Here is a 17,523-nt window from a genome sequence, read left to right on the forward strand (position 1 = left end):
AAATCATTTACACTCTTCCATCAAGAGCAGGAAAGAAAGCAGCATGTTGACTTGTATCAAGAGGCATTTAAAGAGATGCTAGTCTCCTCATAGTTAAGGAATTTCCTTTTATAAACCCAATTTTGAAAACTCACCCTACCACTATTCTCACTTTACTTTGCAAAAACCAAAAATAGCTCCACTGAAATTTTCCATGCCAGTTCTTGGCCTAGTGTAAAATTTTCTTGGAAAGTTTGAGGCAAATCAGACAAAGCTTTGGGGAAATATGTGGACTAAAACATGTAGTGAAGTCACACTTTTGAAAGATGCTCCTAAATTTTTTTTGAATCATCTCTGAAAATTGGCCTATCAACTCTCAACAGGTTTCATTATGTTGGACAGGACTGAAGCCAGTCTAAGTTTAGGTATATTGTATTTGGGGGGTGGAATTTAGAAAGTACCAGTAAAACTGTCTGTAATAGGTGTTTTACACAGTGGTCAGGGCCAAGATCTGGATGTCCAGGATATGATCATAAAGTTGTAGGGAGACTATTTGCGATGAGTGACAGCCACATACACAAGGGGTCATACACAGGAAGGTGGGAATATATAGAAATCAATCGAGTCCATTTCTGCATACCTTGAAAGGTTCCCTAAACCCTAACCCTAACCATAAACCCTAACCCCAATTCCCAGGGACTCCTGTCACTGGACTCATTTGAGCATTTAAAAAACACATAAGGAAATTCCCAAACAAACAAGAAGTTATGGTTAAGCAGACAATGCAAATTATTATACGCCCCCTCCCAACCCCAGTAATTTCAGACCTACTGGTCCATTAAGATGGGCTTCCAGGCAGAAAGAAAATGAGGTAAGTGGAAAAGGCAAACAGAATTGAAATGGATTAAGACTGAGCTTTCTGGTAAAACATCAACATTGTTACTTCTCAGATGATAAATTACCTGTTCGAATCAAAGAAGAAAAGGAGGAGGCCTTTTACCTGTGATGCTGTTTCTTAAAATAAGCAGCTTGATACTGCCTTTGATTTTCTTGAGAGCAGTAACCACATTAGGTTTCCAACTTATTCCCTCTGATTGTCCCAGAGCTTACCAGGCTCATTCCCCGTTACACTGGACAGAATAAAACTAAGGGATTTGAGCTCTCATGCTTCTGGATGTAAGCCAATGAACAGGGTGACAAAAAGTCTTGCACTAGGCTATGTTTTTTCATGATTCTTGACTAATGTTCCTCAACTACTTCAGAATGGTACAATGAATGGCACAGACACATCCATCTGTAAGACACTGATTTTCTTAAGTCTGACATGTGTCCGAGACACTAAGAAAGGGTACCCTTAAATATAATACAGCTTTAAAAGATGCTTAAATTATAGCATCTGTTATATAACTATGGACAAGGCAAAGTGAGGCTCACAGAAAATCCCACGTGAACTGATTTTGTTGTTCTCATTAAAACTGATATTAAAGAAAAATTGCAAAGGACTGTCATATCATGTCAAAATAACTAATTACAGCAGTTTACTTTTCAGTCATCATTCCCTCTGCTGAGGCATTTAAAAGAGCTCCTCACTGGAGGTCGGAATGACATATTACTAATAGGAAAAAATGTTTCATCATTCTCGGTGTTAAGAAACTGTAAGTCCTTTCTCAAACCAGTTTATCACTAAAGTGCCCAGTTATTTTATCTGTACAAATTACTAATTTTAGGAATAAGAAATCATATGGCCTCAAACCATCAGATATAGTCTTATTATTGAACACATTTGTTCACTGTTGCACAACTTTATTTAAGGTGAGTGCAAGAAGTAAAATCTTGAATTTGTCAAGCCAAATTGATTTGCAGAAGTGTTCACCTTAAAGTGCTGACTGTGAATTTTTTGTCAAATAGCCTTTCAAAGAAAATTTAGAGGACAACACATTTTAAAAGCAGATTACTCACATGTACAACTTTACCTATAGAATGTAGAGTAAATGCCATGTTTACTTTATTGTAAAGACTGAAAAATAATTAGAATAAGGATTCAAGTCTCTAAAAAAGTTCAACATTTCAAACCTTATGAAGACCTTAATAAATACCTTTGAGTGGTTTGTATCAGTGTGCATTTTAAATGAATGCAATGACTATTGCCCATATGTTTTGTGTGTCTTAGAAGAGCAAGCCTAAAACGGAAAGACCACATGCTAAACAGATTTTCTGAAAATTTAGGAAATAAAAAACTGTTTGTTAAAATCAGATTTACATTTGCAAATTCAATATCAAACACCTGATGTTTATCATTTCCAAACTGAACCCTGACATACCAAGGCATGTGCTCTCATATTCCACTGACACCACCGAAAACAACAGCACATCAACATGCACTTGGTACATTTAGTAGCATGGGCGATACACATCTTCTGAAAATGGGCCTTGATTCTGCAGAGACTTATATACTTAAATGGAACTACTTGCTGTGCGTGAAATTAAGTTAATGGGACTAATCACAGCAAGTAAAATTAAGCACATGCGTAAACATTTGCAGAATTCAGTCCATAGTTGTACATTCGGCAATTCTCAAGTGACTAAGATTGATTATACTCACTTCTGTTTCCTTCCTAATTTTTCTAATTTTTAAAATATTTGAACATAAACCAAACATTTCCTAATGCATCCGATGAAGTGAGCTGTAGCTCACGAAAGCTTATGCTCTAATAAATTTGTTAGTCTCTAAGGTGCCACAAGTACTCCTTTTCTTTTTGCGAATACAGACTAACACGGCTGCTACTCTGAAACCAAACATTTCCTGTTCATTTATCATCTCTCTCTCTCTCTCTCTCAAAGCAGATTTCTTTTTTTTTGTTTGTTTTTCGTTTTTTGTTTCTATGGAAATAATTTGTTTCTATTAATTATTTCCTCAAGAAAAAATTAAAATGGCACTGAACACTGAGTCTTTTAAAGTTTTTTTTTCCTACAACATTCTATCAGAGAGAAGTTTTGCTTGACTATATAGCTCTCAAATAATTGCTCCAAAATAGCTATAATTGCAAATAATTCCCCATTGCTCAGTATTACTGTGTATTCTTTATTTAATTTCTACTTTCTTTCATTGCCTCTCATGTTTAGTTCAGTTTTCTACAACACATTTATATGCTCATAAGCAACTCACATAGTCTCAGAACATTAATTTTATTATGTAGCTAACAAATAAAATCAATACTATTACTTCAACAACTATTACATTTTCATTTCTCCATTGTATAGTTTTCTCCGCTGGAATCAACTTTTCTCTATCCTATGCTTAGGGGCCACTTTTCTTATTCTCTTTAGTTAAGAAACAAGACAAGGTACCAATTACTATTTAGGTGCTAACATTTCAAATCAGCAATCCCAGCCAGTCTCCATTAATTGCAATATTCCCATCTCATCGGCACCACAGCAGAGAAAAATCAGTCTCTTTGTAAGTGCATTATTAGATACAAAACATGCCAAAGGATCAGTTGTGTAAGTCTATTATTCTCGCTCAGACAAGCTAAGTAGCAAACAAAAACTACATTTAGTGCCAATTAAGATTGCAGCAGTACACATTTCATTCTCCCAAAAGTTAAAGGAATAGGAAGAAGCAACAAGATTTGTACATTATTTTTCACATTCATATTGCCTACATCGCTACTGATAACGCATTCTAAAACTTCACAAGGCTTTCACTTCCATCACCAACAGATCCAAAAATGAAATATGTACCCCAGCTTCCTCAAACTTGATCTCTAACACAGAAAACCTTATGGTGACCTCTCTTGGTTTTATATCAACAGATCAGTACACCTGACTATCACACAATCCAGGCATTTGGGCAGTTTTTCCGCCTTGTCACTGCTAAGGTCCAGTGCCAATGTGGGAATCCATAAGCATGAAAGCCACAATCTTGGCCAACAGTGGGGACTGAAAAAATGACCTCCAGAGTTGAGTCAGTCTTTATAACATGTGCTAAGGGGCCAGCCCCTCAAGCTGACAACTGTCACAGATACACATTTTCAGTGGACCAGATATAGAGAGGGCCACAGCATACACACTACCAGTGGTTACATAGGCAAAATGCATGACAAATGACTGAACATGTGTGTAGTGGTCCCTCGCTCTCCAGTGGGGAGGGAGACCACTCGCCTTGTTGTAGGGGCAGTGGGCTCAGGCCGCCCTGGCAGGGTCCGTCTGACAAAAGCAACCACACAACAATAGTCTGGGCTCCTGTCACCACCCGTTGGGGGGGGGGGGGCACCGACGTAGTCTTTAGCCCTCAGCCCACTCAGCTGGGGCTGACAACAAGTAACAGTCCGAGGCCCCTGCCCTCGGGGTGGGGGAGGGCTGGGCTAGTAGCATGCTATCACCTATGCCTCTGGGTCAAGGCAGTCAGCAAATATCCACAGTCTGTAGTCCTAGTCCTTTGGACAGAGCAGGAAGCAGTCTTTAGCCTAAACTGGGGATTAGGTAGCCAGCAAGCACACAGTCAATAGGCTCTAGCCCTTTCGGCAGGGCAGAGCAGGGAGCAGGCTTTAGCCTAAGGTTCAGGCTCAGGCAGCCAGCAAACACACCGTCAATAAGCCCTGGCCCTTTGAGCAGGGAACGAGCAGGGGGCAGGCTTTAGCCTAAGCTTGGAGCTCAGGCAACCAGCAAACCCATATAGTCTCGGGGTTCAGGGAGGGGCAAGCGCCCCCACAGTCTCGGGGGCTCCAAAAGGGGTTGAGCATTCAGCAGGCAGTCTAGGGTGCTGACAAAGGTATTTGGGGGGCACAAGCCTCCTGGCCTAAGGTGGAGAGTCTGCCACCCCGGGATTTGGGGAGGCAGGGGGACACAGGCCCGCCCTACTCTACCGCATCCCAGCCCAGGGCCCTAGCACAGTCAGAGAGATCTGCCACTGGGTCGGTAAGAACCCAGCCACAACACGCCGACCTAGAAGCGGTCAGACCTGTAGCTGGCCAGCTGTCGGCTACCCCGGGTTACTTCCTACCTCCCCAGGGTTTGGTACCTCGGGTATCCACCAGTCCTCGGGCTCCTCTGGGTGGACAGCCAATGGTAGTCCCACTAATGCCTCATCTGGGTCCGTCTTCTCTGGGGGCAGGGTGTGGCAAAGCATGGATTCAGCTCCTGGGCACTGCAGCAGGGGAAGGAGGCAGATGTCTCCTCTACTGTCTCCTGCTCAACTGAGCTGCAGGGCCCTCCCTTTTTACTTCCTGTCCCGCCCCAATCCTTCTGGTGAGAGGGGCAGGGTGGGTTTGGCTCCGTCCAAAGTGATAGTGATCCCTCTCTCTCCAGTCCGGAGGGAAGCCACTCTGTCTCACTACAATGTGTATTGATGATTCAGCCCATAACTTGCAGGTTAGTTTTTCAGTAAAAATAAATAAATAAATAAATAAATAAAATGTCTTTTCACTTCATAGCTCTCCTACAACCATACCATCATTCCCTGCATAGATCAGCAGCAGGGCTTGAACCCTAGACCTTCAGGCCCCTAGTTTATACCCCTGCTGTAGCTGTGAGAGTAATTACTAGCTCTTTTGTAGACTAGCCACTGGGGGAGAACTTGACACACACTTTCTCTGTGGGCTTTGCAGGTATTTACTAGTCTAAAGCAGAATATCAGTGACTAGGAATCCTGCATTCTATCCCCAGCTTTCGGAGAAGAGTGTGAATTATACCATTTAGAGATAGGATAAACTCTGAAAGGGATTATTGTACAGTGAACTAGATTGGGATTTATCCTGTTAGAGACCTGGGGTCTGGGCTGGAAATGATCTTGCATAAACTTTGTACTAACTTATTTAAAAAATTGGAAGGCGTGTTCAGCAGCTCTTCCCTAAACATCTTTTGAGGTTGACGTTCATGGCTTTAGTCAATAATAAGGGTAGTGAATTGAATGGAAATGTAAATAGAAATTACAATTAAATTCTCCTATTATCTCTATCAATTCATTTTTGATCACGCCACCATGAAAAATTCAACTAGTACTCCAAGTTTATATTCTATACTTAGGATTTTCCCATCTCAGTGAAATATTTTACAAAATAAAGATTTTACGTACCTGTTACCACTGAATATTGTAACAGCCTGAACTATGATTCAGTTACTGCGGCAGATAATACATGCAGTTTTAGTTTCATGATAATTGTGGTAATATATCAGAAAAATAGCAAACTGCAATTTGAAAAATACTCAGTATAGAATAAATCAGAGCTCTTATTCTTTAAGGTCAAAGCCTCCTGGCATTGACAATATAATGGTGATAAAACTAAGAGAGATGTCTAAAATAAGGTGGATACATAATCATAAACTCAAACCTTGAAGAACAAATAACTATACTCTAGCCTACTTTTAAGTGATATACTGTATGGCTCACCAAACAATGCATTATTTTACGAGGCAGTGTAGTCTATGGACTGAGTTTAGGTCTGAGAGCCATGAATTCCTGAGTTCTAACCTTGGCTCTGACATTCCCATGAGACCTTGGGCAAAATCATTTAACCTCTGTGCTTCAAGTTCCTCATGTGTAACATTTCTCTTCACAAACTGTTGTAAGTCCTGTTCAGATAGAGCTTTGAAAACCTAAATCCTTTGAGAGATATTATTGTATTTTAAACTGCACAAAAACTAAGCCCACAGGACTGAATTCCTGACAAGTTCTTAGTGATGGCCATTTTAGGTAGCGGATCTAGATCTGTAAAAATATTTGTGGGGGAAATCTTTTGAATATACTCAATGGGAAAGTACAGGTAATTCAACAAAGAGGGTAATAAAATAAAAGGGAAGGAGAGGCAACAGAATCATCAATGAGATTACATTCTGACTCAGCAAAGGCTAGAGCATAGCATAGTAGAGCAAAAAACAACTCTTAAAATAAATGCAATAAAAATATCTCTGACTCTGTCAAGGTTCCTTCCCCACTGTGAACTGTAGGGTACAGATATGGGGACCTGCATGAAAGACCCCCTAAACTTATTCTTACCAGCTTAGGTTAAAAGCTGCCACCACCAAAGTGTTACACAAAGAACAGGGAAAGAGCCCACTTGGAAACGTCTTTCCCCCCAAAATATCCCCCCAAGCACTACGCCCCCTTTGCTGGGGAAAGCTTGATAAAAATCCTCACCAATTTGCATAGGTGAACACAGACCCAAACCCTTGGATCTTAAGAACAAGGAAAAATCAATCAGGTTCTTAAAAGAGAATTTTAATTAATTAAAGAAAAAGTAAAAGAAAAACCTCTGTAAAATCAGGAAGGGAAATACCTTACAGAGTAGTCAGATTCAAAACAGAGAATCCCTCTAGGCAAAATCTTAAGTTACAAAAAGAGGAATATCCATTCCATTCAGCACAACTTATTTTATCAGCCATTTAAACAAAGCAGAATCTAACGCATATCTAACTAGATTGCTTACTAACTCTTTACAGGAGTTCTGATCTGCATTCCTGCTCTGGTTCCGGCAAAAGCATCACACAGACAGAGAGGACCCTTTGTTCCCCCGCACCCCTCCAGTGTTGAAAGTATCTTATCTCCTCATTGGTCATTTTGGTCAGGTGCCAGCGAGGTTATCTTAGCTTCTTAACCCTTTACAGGTGAAAGGGTTTTTCCTCTGGCCAGGAGGGATTTAAAGGTGTTTACCCTTCCCTTTATATTTATGACAGACTCATTTCTTGTAGAAGTGGGTCTCTTAAGGAGTGATATGAATGAAAAAAGGGCAGTGGCCTGTGGACCTGGTTAGGAAGGTCATCTAATGAATAGTATCTGCTGTCAAAGGGATCAGTGACAGAGTATTTACAGGTTTCCGAGTAGCAGCCACATTAGTCTGTATTCGCAAAAAGAAAAGGAGTACTTGTGGCACCTTAGAGACTAACAAATTTATTTGAGCATAAGCTTTCTTGAGCTAAAGCTCACTTCATTGGATGCATTCAGTGGAAAATACAGTGGGGAGATTTATATACATGAACATGAACAATGGGTGTTATCATACACATTGTAACGAGAGTGATCACTTAAGGTGAGCTATTACCAGCAGGAGAGCGGGGGGAAGGACCTTTTGTAGTGATAATCAAGGTGGGCCATTTCCAGCAGTTGACAAGAATGTCTGAGGAACAGTGGGGGGTGGGGGGGGGAATAAACAAGGGGAAATAGTTTTACTTTGTGTAATGACCCATCCACTCCCAGTCTTTATTCAAGCCTAAGTTAATTGTATCCAGTTTGCAAATTAATTCCAATTCAGCAGTCTCTCGTTGGAGTCCGTTTTTGAAGTTTTTTTCTTGAAGAATTGCAACTTTTAGGTCTGTAATCGAGTGATCAAAGAGATTGAAGTGTTCCCCAACTGGTTTTTGAATGTTATAATTCCTGACGTCTGATTTGTGTCCATTTATTCTTTTACGTAGAGACTGTCCAGTTTGACCAATGTACATGGCAGAGGGGCATTGCTGGCACATGATGGCATATATCACATTGATAGATGTGCAGGTGAACGAGCCTCTGATCGTGTGTCTGATGTGATTAGTCCCTAAGATGGTGTCCCCTGAATAGATATGTGGACACAGTTGGCAATGGGCTTTGTTGCAAGGATAGGTTCCTGGGTTTATGTTTTTGTTGTGTGGTGTGTGGTTTCTTATGAGTATTTGCTTCAGGTTGGGGAGCTGTCTGTAAGCAAGGACTGGCCTGTCTCCCAAGATCTGTGAGAGTGATGGGTCGTCCTTCAGGATAGGTTGTAGATCCTTGATGATGCGCTGGAGAGTTTTTAGTTGGGGGCTGAAGGTGATGGCTAGTGGCGTTCTGTTATTTTCTTTGTTGGGCCGGTCCTGTAGTACGTGACTTCTGGGTACTCTTCTGACTCTGTCAATCTGTTTCTTCACTTCAGCAGGTGGGTACTAGTTGTAAGAATGCTTGACAGAGATCTTGTAGGTGTCTCTGTCTGAGGGGTTGGAGCAAATGCGGTTGTATAGTAGAGCTTGGATGTAGACAAAGGATCATGTGGTGTGGTCTGGATGAAAGCTGGAGGCATGTAGGTAAGCATAGCGGTCAGTAGGTTTCCGGTATAGGGTGGTGTTTATGTGACTATCACTTATTAGCACCGTAGTGTCCAGGAAGTGGATCTCTTGTGTGGACTGGTCCAGGTTGAGGTTGATGGTGGGATGGAAATTGTTGAAATCATGGTGGAATTCCTCAAGAGCTTCTTTTCCATGGGTCCAGATGATGAAGATGTCATCAATGTAGCGCAAGTAGAGTAGGGGCATTAGGGGACGAGAGCTGAGGATGCGTTGTTCTAAGTCAGCCATAAAAATGTTAGCATACTATGGGGCCATGCGGGTACCCATAGCAGTGCCGCTGATTTGAAGGTATACCTTGTCCCCAAATGTGAAATAGTCATGGGTGAGGACAATTGCAATTCTTCAACAAAAAACTTCAAAAACAGACTCCAATCAGAGACTGCTGAATTGGAATTAATTTGCAAACTGGATACAATTAACTTAGGCTTGAATAGAGACTGGGAGTGGATGGGTCATTACACAAAGTAAAACTATTTCCCCTTGTTTATTCTCCCCCCTCCCCACCCTTCTTCAAACGTTCTTGTCAACTGCTGGAAATGGCCCACCTTGATTATTACTACAAAAGGTTCCACTCACCCTGCTCTCCTGCTGGTAATAGCTCACCTTTAGTGATCAGTCTCATTACAAAGTGTATGGTAACACCCATTGTTTCATGTTCTCTATGTATATAAATCTCCCCACTGTATTTTCCACTGAATGCATCTGATGAAGTGAGCTGTAGCTCACGAAAGCTTATGCTCAAATAAATTTGTTAGTCTCTAAGGTGCCACAAGTACTCCTTTTCTTTTAGAGTATTTACAGTTTCTTCCATACACTAATTTATCAGACCTGGTGCATCATTTCTAGCATGGTGTCTACAAGAAATGAGTCTAATGTATTTCACTCCCAACATTCACGGGGCACTAAGGTGACTGAAAGAGTGGGAGAAAGCAGTAGCAGGCAATGTGCTCACACAAACAGGCAGAATCTGTTCATTTGTACATTAATAATGCACCAGTACAGATCTCTCTTATAAAATACTCAGATGTTGCATCAAAGCTTGGATCTTCGAACAGTAAAGTCCTGGTAGCTGAAATGAATATATTTAATTTGTTTATTCCAAGAGCCAAGAATGCTGACCGAAAGGCAAAAGGCAATCTTGAGCCATATATATTCCTGCTGAGTATGTCCTCTGAGCTCTTGAATTAACTAAGCATTTTGAAGATGTGGAACCAATCTAATAATATCCCAACTTAGTATTTCATCTTTCATTTATTTTTCAAATCATCCTAATATCTTGTAAGGAGATATCAAATTGATCATAAAAACAATGAACTGCAACAGTTGCAAGTAAATAATTTTCCAAGCAAAGCTTTGAAATTTAACGCTTATATTATGGTATTAAAGTTACCCTCCTTTGTATTAGTTACCCTCCATGTAGACATGCAGAAGAAAAAAAAGACTACAATATTTCACCCCATATTTTCTATTTACATATGTGTCTTATCTACCGCGTGTGTGTAGGCGATGAGGAAGATGCTATAGGCTCTGGGAGCAGAAAACAGCATAAATGGATTTAGTGGAGGGGATGGTGCTCAGTCTAACATATAATTGGGAGGGAGAGATGTCCAGCATTAAGATATTGTTTGGGAAACAGCGTAAATTGAAGTAGCCTGGTAGCATGTTAGGAGGCAATATGAATTAAGTTATTCATGGGGAGCTATTCAGAGTTGATTCACCGTTGGGGAGGCAGCATTAAGTGTTTTAATTGTGGTTAGGAGGGCCACCCAACGTTAATTAAAACTGCCTCAATAAATCAATTCATTTTGTGGGGAAAGGCAGAATTGATTGATTGATTGAGTGCATGTTTTCTGGGGGCAGCATACAGTGTTCATATGTGTGGGACTACATTAATTAGCAGAGCAGAGTTCAGCCAGCCAGAGACTGGGGTCTTTGGGCCCAAGCAACCGGGGAAGTGCTCCATTAGAATGTGCTGGGCTCCCAGGCATGGCTTGCAAGGGGGCAGTATATTTCAGCCTTTTACACATTCCTAGCTATTGCATATGTAGTATTTAGAGAAAAGCAATAACATCATAAAAATCAAACTACTTCATTTTTGTGTGAAATAAACAAACAATCTAAGTTCTACAAATATAGGCGATCTTAAAAAGCATCCAAATTCTTCCCTCCTCTACACTGGTATAAATCCCATTGCAAACAACTACAATGTCCTCACTAATTTCTGCATCTTGGAACCCACTCCCTGCCTATCCATCTTATTTCAGAATCATTCCAGCAATATAACCCATTCTCTTGTGCTAACAATTTGAATAATCTTTAAGAAGAAGAAACTAATGTAACATGAATTGTACTAACAAAGCAGTCCTATAACTTTATTCTGTGTATTCCCTCTTCTCTGCTCCATATCTAATGTCATTTCCCCTGTCTTTTTTAGGCACAATTTAGATTGTAAGCTCTTTCGGCAAAAAACTGGCTAAAGTTTTCAAATGTGGGCACCCCAAATAAGTCATCGATATTCATACTTAGGCACTGGAGTAAACAGTCTCGTTTTCAAAGATGTGGAATTGTGTCTGCCTGGCATTTTTGAAAAATAGGCCATTCCATGCATGTTTGCTTATCTGGGCCTATGTCTTTCTAATTTATGTAGAAGTGCCATGCACATCACTGATGCTATACAAATATTAATAATAAACAGGCATCACCACCACCACTTTTTAAGATAAAATGTATAGATCAATTTACCCTCAGCCACTTACATTTTTAGAAAATCTCACTGTGAAATTCCCAAAGTTTCCCTATTATAATGTTTCCTGAAATCTTTGCCTCAGTGACTGTCTCAGTTTAAGTAAAACTTTCTTGAGAGTGTACTTCCCCCACATATCGCACCCCACTATTTGCTGCTGTTTATAGTCAATCACTTCAGGTACAAGAGCTGACACTTACAAAGAGAATCAAACATGGTCAATTTTAGTACAACTGTTGTTGTTCTGTCAAATTCATACAAAAGTAATCCTGTAAATAATGTCCTGCTGGGAAAAATATATCCCTAGATATCTGCAGGGTTGAATAAAAATGTATTTACTTACTTGAAAGTCTCTTTCTTCCAGTATCTCTTTCCTCCACCTGACAAGGAAGGCAGCACAGACGTACAAGTGAAAATGAGAAAAACCCTCAGGTTCAGACTAAAAACCAAAAACAAATAGAAATTAAATTTACTGAGTCATTACTTATGAAATTTAACCCCAATTATAAGACATTCAATATTGACTGATATCGTCAATGTTGACGATATCAAATGTTTAAGAGAAACAAAGAACACAGACTATGTGCTTTCTTAATCTTCATTAGGTCTAGAATCTTATTAGACTTAAGGGACTTAAACCTCTATTTTTTACATCCCAAATGTAGTATGACTTCATCTCTGCTGTGAGCATCCATAGACTATATCCTATATTGAGAATATAGGTCTGGATGCATATTTCTCAAAGTTAAACCATTCCAGGCTTTTCCCTTTGGTAACTATGTTCTATGAATTACTGTAAGCTCAAGCACACTCCCCCAAAGCCAGTGTTACAACCATATGCCCCATGTCTACTACTTTGATTGTGGAAGTTCCATCTGATATTCATTTTTATGACGTTGCACTACATGTTTTATGGAAATATGCTTATGAGTGTAAATATGATGCAACTGGAATATGCTTTATGCATAAGGTCTCTTGTAAGGTATCATTACAAACCTTATAATCTACTGAGTGTGTTCATCCTATTTGTATGTATGACTCATTCTTGTATATGAAGCTAGAAATCTGAAGTATAACTCTGAAGTCCTACTGTAATTATGCAAAGTGTGGGCCATAAATGGTAGTTTAGAACCTTGATGGCTGCAATTGACTAGGACATTTGGTGGTAAATGGCTCTGTTTACTTGCAAACCTCCCTGGGTACCTGCGGGCCAGCCCTGGAAGAATGACATGTGACCATATCACATGATACAGGAATCCATCTTAAACCAGGTGCTTTTCCATTTAGAATGGGGGGTGGGGGGGTTGGGGACCCAGAGAGATAAAAGTTTCCCGCCTTGTGCCAAAGCTATAAAAGGGGGTGGAACAGAACAATGGGGGTGGTCAGTCATGAGAAATCCCCTAGTTACCACCTGAGCTGGAACTAATAAGGTCTGTACCACGGGAAAGGATTGGGATCAGGTTAGGAAGGAGTCTAGTCTGTGAAAGAAGCTTATTGAAACATCTCTCAGGGTGAGATTTATCTGTATTCAGTTTCTTAATGTATTACGCTTAGACTTGCGTGTTTTGTTTTATTTGCTTGGTAACTTACTTTGTTCCTTCTACTTTATATACTTAACAAAATCACGGTTGTTTATTAACTAACCCAGACGAAGTGATTAATACCTGAGGGAGCAAACAGCTGTGCATATCAGTGTTATAAAGGGCAGACAATCATAAGCTTTATACAGAGTAAAACGGATTTATTTGGGGTTTGGATCCCATTGGGAACTCGGTGCTGGAGATAGGTGACCTGCTGAGCAGTTTTTGGTTAAAGTCTGCGGCTTTGGGGGCATGGACCAGACCTGGGTCTGTGTTTCAGCAAGCTGGCATGTCTGGCTCAAAAAGACAGGGTTCTGGAGGCCCGAGCTGGCAGGGAAAATTAGCTCAGAGGTAATTCCAGCATGTCAGGTGACAGTCCTAAGGGGGTCTCTGTGATTGAACCCAGTCACAATTTCTTTCTCAAGCCTTTTCACCATAGTAATACAGTACTATGTCTATTTGTTACCTTTTTTGAAAAAATGAAATGTAAAGTTTGGTGGGTGTTGACCAGCTGCTAACATATCACATTAAATCCAACAAAAATTGTACCCTCTCTGCATTTAATAACATGAACACCACAGCAATTCTGGCACACAATCAGTTGTAGGCCCCAATTTTGTAACCAAATCCGCTTGTTTTCCTAATGCATTTTGGAGTCATTTATTTGAATCCCCAACAAAGGTCACTTTCTATGGCTCTTGCCAGTAATTTAGATTTCATAAACATACTAAAGAGTTAGTCCAAAGGCATGATCTCCATGTACAGTATTAAAGAAAAGTATTTCCCTAAAGATTTCCAATTACTGCTGAAATAGTAAAATTGAAAAAAGAAAACTATGATCCAACTTTTTTTTGGTGTTAGCATTGGTTTACAGAGAACACACACTGTAGAGAAGTCTCATTAGATCAAAATTTTGGAAAAAAATGAATTAGTTTTTTAAAGTTAGAAAACTATAGCTCTGATAAATAGAGGGAGTACAATTTAGTTAAGATATTTAACCAAATAATCTAAGTAAATATAAAATATTGTAATTGTCCTTTATAAAAATCCAACAGAAGTCTGGATATTTTCTTAATCATCTTAGCTGGTCATTGCAGAACTATTTCTCATTGCTTTCCTATAATTTTGTGTGCATCACACATACTTGAGGTTAGGGCATATGTTATATAATACATTGAGTTTGACTTTTCTTCTTGTTCTAAACAGATTATACATTTTCTGTGGAGAAACATACATCTGGAGACATTGCATGTGAAGCCTGAATGTGGACTAGTGGAGTGGTGACTCCTGTCCCTGTCCATCGGTGCCGCTGACTTGGGGTGTGTGCCCACTGGGTCCGTAGTTACATCGACAGCACCTGCCACTGTAGATCTTCATGAGGCTCACTGGGCTGAAAATGTCTTGATGCTGGCAGTACTGAGAATATCAAGCATGCCGGAGATTGTTTAGGACTAGCTTGGGGTTCACTGTGGGGACTTCCTGCTCTCTTTTTTGATGACTTACGAGAGGGCTGGTTCTTTGACCCATAGCCTTTGGATGTTGACTGTTGTAGGGAAGAATCACATCTGCTGGGTGACTTTTGGTGTGGGCCTGGGGAGGGTTGGACTGACTCCTCCAGGAAGATTATCTTCTGTCTCAACTCCCTGTCCTTGCAAGACCTGGGCCTGAGTTTCTGGCAGAGACCACACTTCTGTGGAATGTGGCCTTCCCCAAGTAAGCGTATACACTGGGAGGAGTGATAGTCTGCAACAGGGATAGCCTCTTTGCAGGAGACACACTTCTTGAAGCCTGGTAAACCAGGCATACTTTGTTGTAGGAAGGGTCCCCAACAAGAAAATAACAGGGAGGAAAATAAAGTCTTTTTTTTTTTTTTAAGAAAGAAAATAAGAAACAAGGGAAAAAACTCTACAACTACAACTAAGTACTTGGAGATTGACTAGCTATAGAAATGTAAAATGAAAGTAAGGCTGTAACAGACTTTGAATAGCTTTGTCTCTAGCCAAGGGTGGTTGAGAAGGTTGGCTAGCCTTATGGCAAGGCACGAGGAGAGAGAGCACACGTGCGGGCCTAACAGACACTGCTACTGACTGTCTCCAATCAGCAGCGCAGGGACGCAAGGACACCTATAGGGACACTACTCGAAGAAGAAAATGCAATTCCTTGTGTTGGAATTTGCTTGGATTAAAAACAACACAGTCTTAAACACCATCAGAAAGGGCAGATGGAGTACCGGATTTACCATGGTGCCGGGCCCACGCTCCAAAGGGGTCCCAGCCCAGCCCGCTCTTCTCCGCCCCCTGCCCACCGCTCTCTCCTGCCAAGGCAGCAGGTAGAAGCTTGGTCCTGCCAGCTCCTGCTGCAGGACAGACTCCACCGGCAGCCAAGCTCCCCCATCCCCCACCTCTTCCCCCAGTGTGCCACATTCCTGCCCCTCCCCGTCTCCCTGCCGCAAAACAGCTGATCGCCCACACGAGGAGGGCCTTGGAGAAGGGGGTGGAATCAGGGCATGTCCCTCCAGCCTCCTGCTGCAAGCCTCTCAGGACAGGGGGCTGGGAGTGTGGGCTGGGTTGTGGGGGTCCTCCCAGCCCCCTGCCCTGACCCCTGCACCCCCTCACACGCCTCCAGCCCTGACTCCTGCACCCCCCCCCCACACCCACACCCTCCACCCCATGTCCTGACTCCTGCACCCCCCACACATACCACTCTCAGCCTGAGCACCAAACGGGATCTCCTGCACCCCTCCCCTCACATTCCCACCTGTACCCCACACACCAAATGGGAGCTGTCCCTGGTAAGTGCTCCACACCCCAACCTCCTGCCCCAACCCTGAGCCCCCTCCCTCACCCTAGCTCCTGGCCAGAGCCTGCACCCCAACCCCCAGCCTGCTCCTGCACCCTAACTCCCTCCCAGACTCTGCACCCCCAGCTCTGTGCTCAGTGCACTCCACCCTCAGCTTAGTGCAGAAAGAGACAAAAAGAATGGGCTAGAACCAGGGAGAAGGTAGGTACCTGCTCTATGCGGGAAGCGGTAGGGGGAGGATCCTGTTTACGCCCTCCCCAGCCCTACTGTGCTTGCAGTTTACCCCGGCCCCTCCCTTGCTCCAGGGACCAACCCTAGCTCCCGCCACGCTTTGCTTTTGCCCCCGGCTCCTGCCTTGCTCCTGTCAGCAGGGATTAATCCTCCCCCCATGCTCCACTGTGTTCATCTTGCCCCTGGCTCCTGCCTTGCTCAAGCTGGGGACCAATCCTCCCCCCACCATGCCCCGCTGTCAGGGTGGATAAAAATCAATGATTTTAAAAATAAAAATAAAAAAATTGGATTTTTGAGGAAAAAACCTATCTAAAGATCGTTTTAATTAAGAAACATATCTCATCATGGAATAGGGATTATAAATTCTAATTATATAGTATGAGAAAATATATGCATGTAATGTTTAAGAAAAGTTTTGCAAATGAGTTCTAATAGTTCATGGATTAGGGACCCAATCTTATGGGGTTCCACAGGCTTCTGTACAGATTATTTAGGTTAATCTTTCTATCTACCCAGTGGGACTCAGTGTTCAGTCTAGAAGATACCATCAGAGATGCTTAGTTTTGCAGTTCTCAAACTGTGGATGTGCTTCTCCAGAGGTAATATGCTTGTTAACAGCAAAAATGTTTTTAAATAAATAAATAATAAATATATAGAGGTGAGAAATAACAGACCTCATTCCTATTGTTCCTCTGCAAATTTGTGTACACAGAATCAATCCCTTACCTCTCTTTAAAAGTGAAAAGTTTCAAAAAGTTCAATGAATAGAAGATTGTTGGGGGTGGAATAGATCTGGACAACGAGAAGAAGTCTGGAGATAAATGTGAGAAGTGAGGGACATATGCTTTTTTGTTAAAATATTATGTTTGCCGTTGAAGAAAAAAATCCAAAATACTTAACATTGTTGTTTTAGTTAAATAAAACAATTTAAATGTCTGTCTGGTGATGTTCTCCTCCTAATACAGCATAGCAAGAAAATCCTCCAAATATTAATGATTAACCTGTTGAATGGGAGATAGTTGACCTCCCAATAACTTCATAAATATCTGCTTCAATTATCTTTGGTAAATGAAATAACTAAACAATCATTCATTTTCTGATATAGCTGTAAAACTCATC

At 41.3% G+C, this 17,523-nt stretch overlaps 1 protein-coding gene across 5 annotated transcripts in view; it reads right to left on the bottom strand.

The window, feature by feature from the left end:
- Positions 1–17,523, bottom strand: part of TBC1D22A (TBC1 domain family member 22A) — a 476,952-nt gene that overhangs the window by 96,671 nt on the left and 362,758 nt on the right. For all 5 annotated transcript variants that reach the window (XM_038410573.2, XM_043496366.1, XM_043496369.1 and 2 more), the window contains one exon: positions 12,138–12,233. In XM_038410573.2, coding sequence (XP_038266501.2) covers positions 12,138–12,233 — 96 coding nt within the window. The remainder of the gene's footprint in view (positions 1–12,137; positions 12,234–17,523) is intronic.

The sequence above is a fragment of the Dermochelys coriacea genome, chromosome 1 (assembly GCF_009764565.3).
Source record: "Dermochelys coriacea isolate rDerCor1 chromosome 1, rDerCor1.pri.v4, whole genome shotgun sequence".
Taxonomy (NCBI): domain Eukaryota; kingdom Metazoa; phylum Chordata; order Testudines; family Dermochelyidae; genus Dermochelys; species Dermochelys coriacea.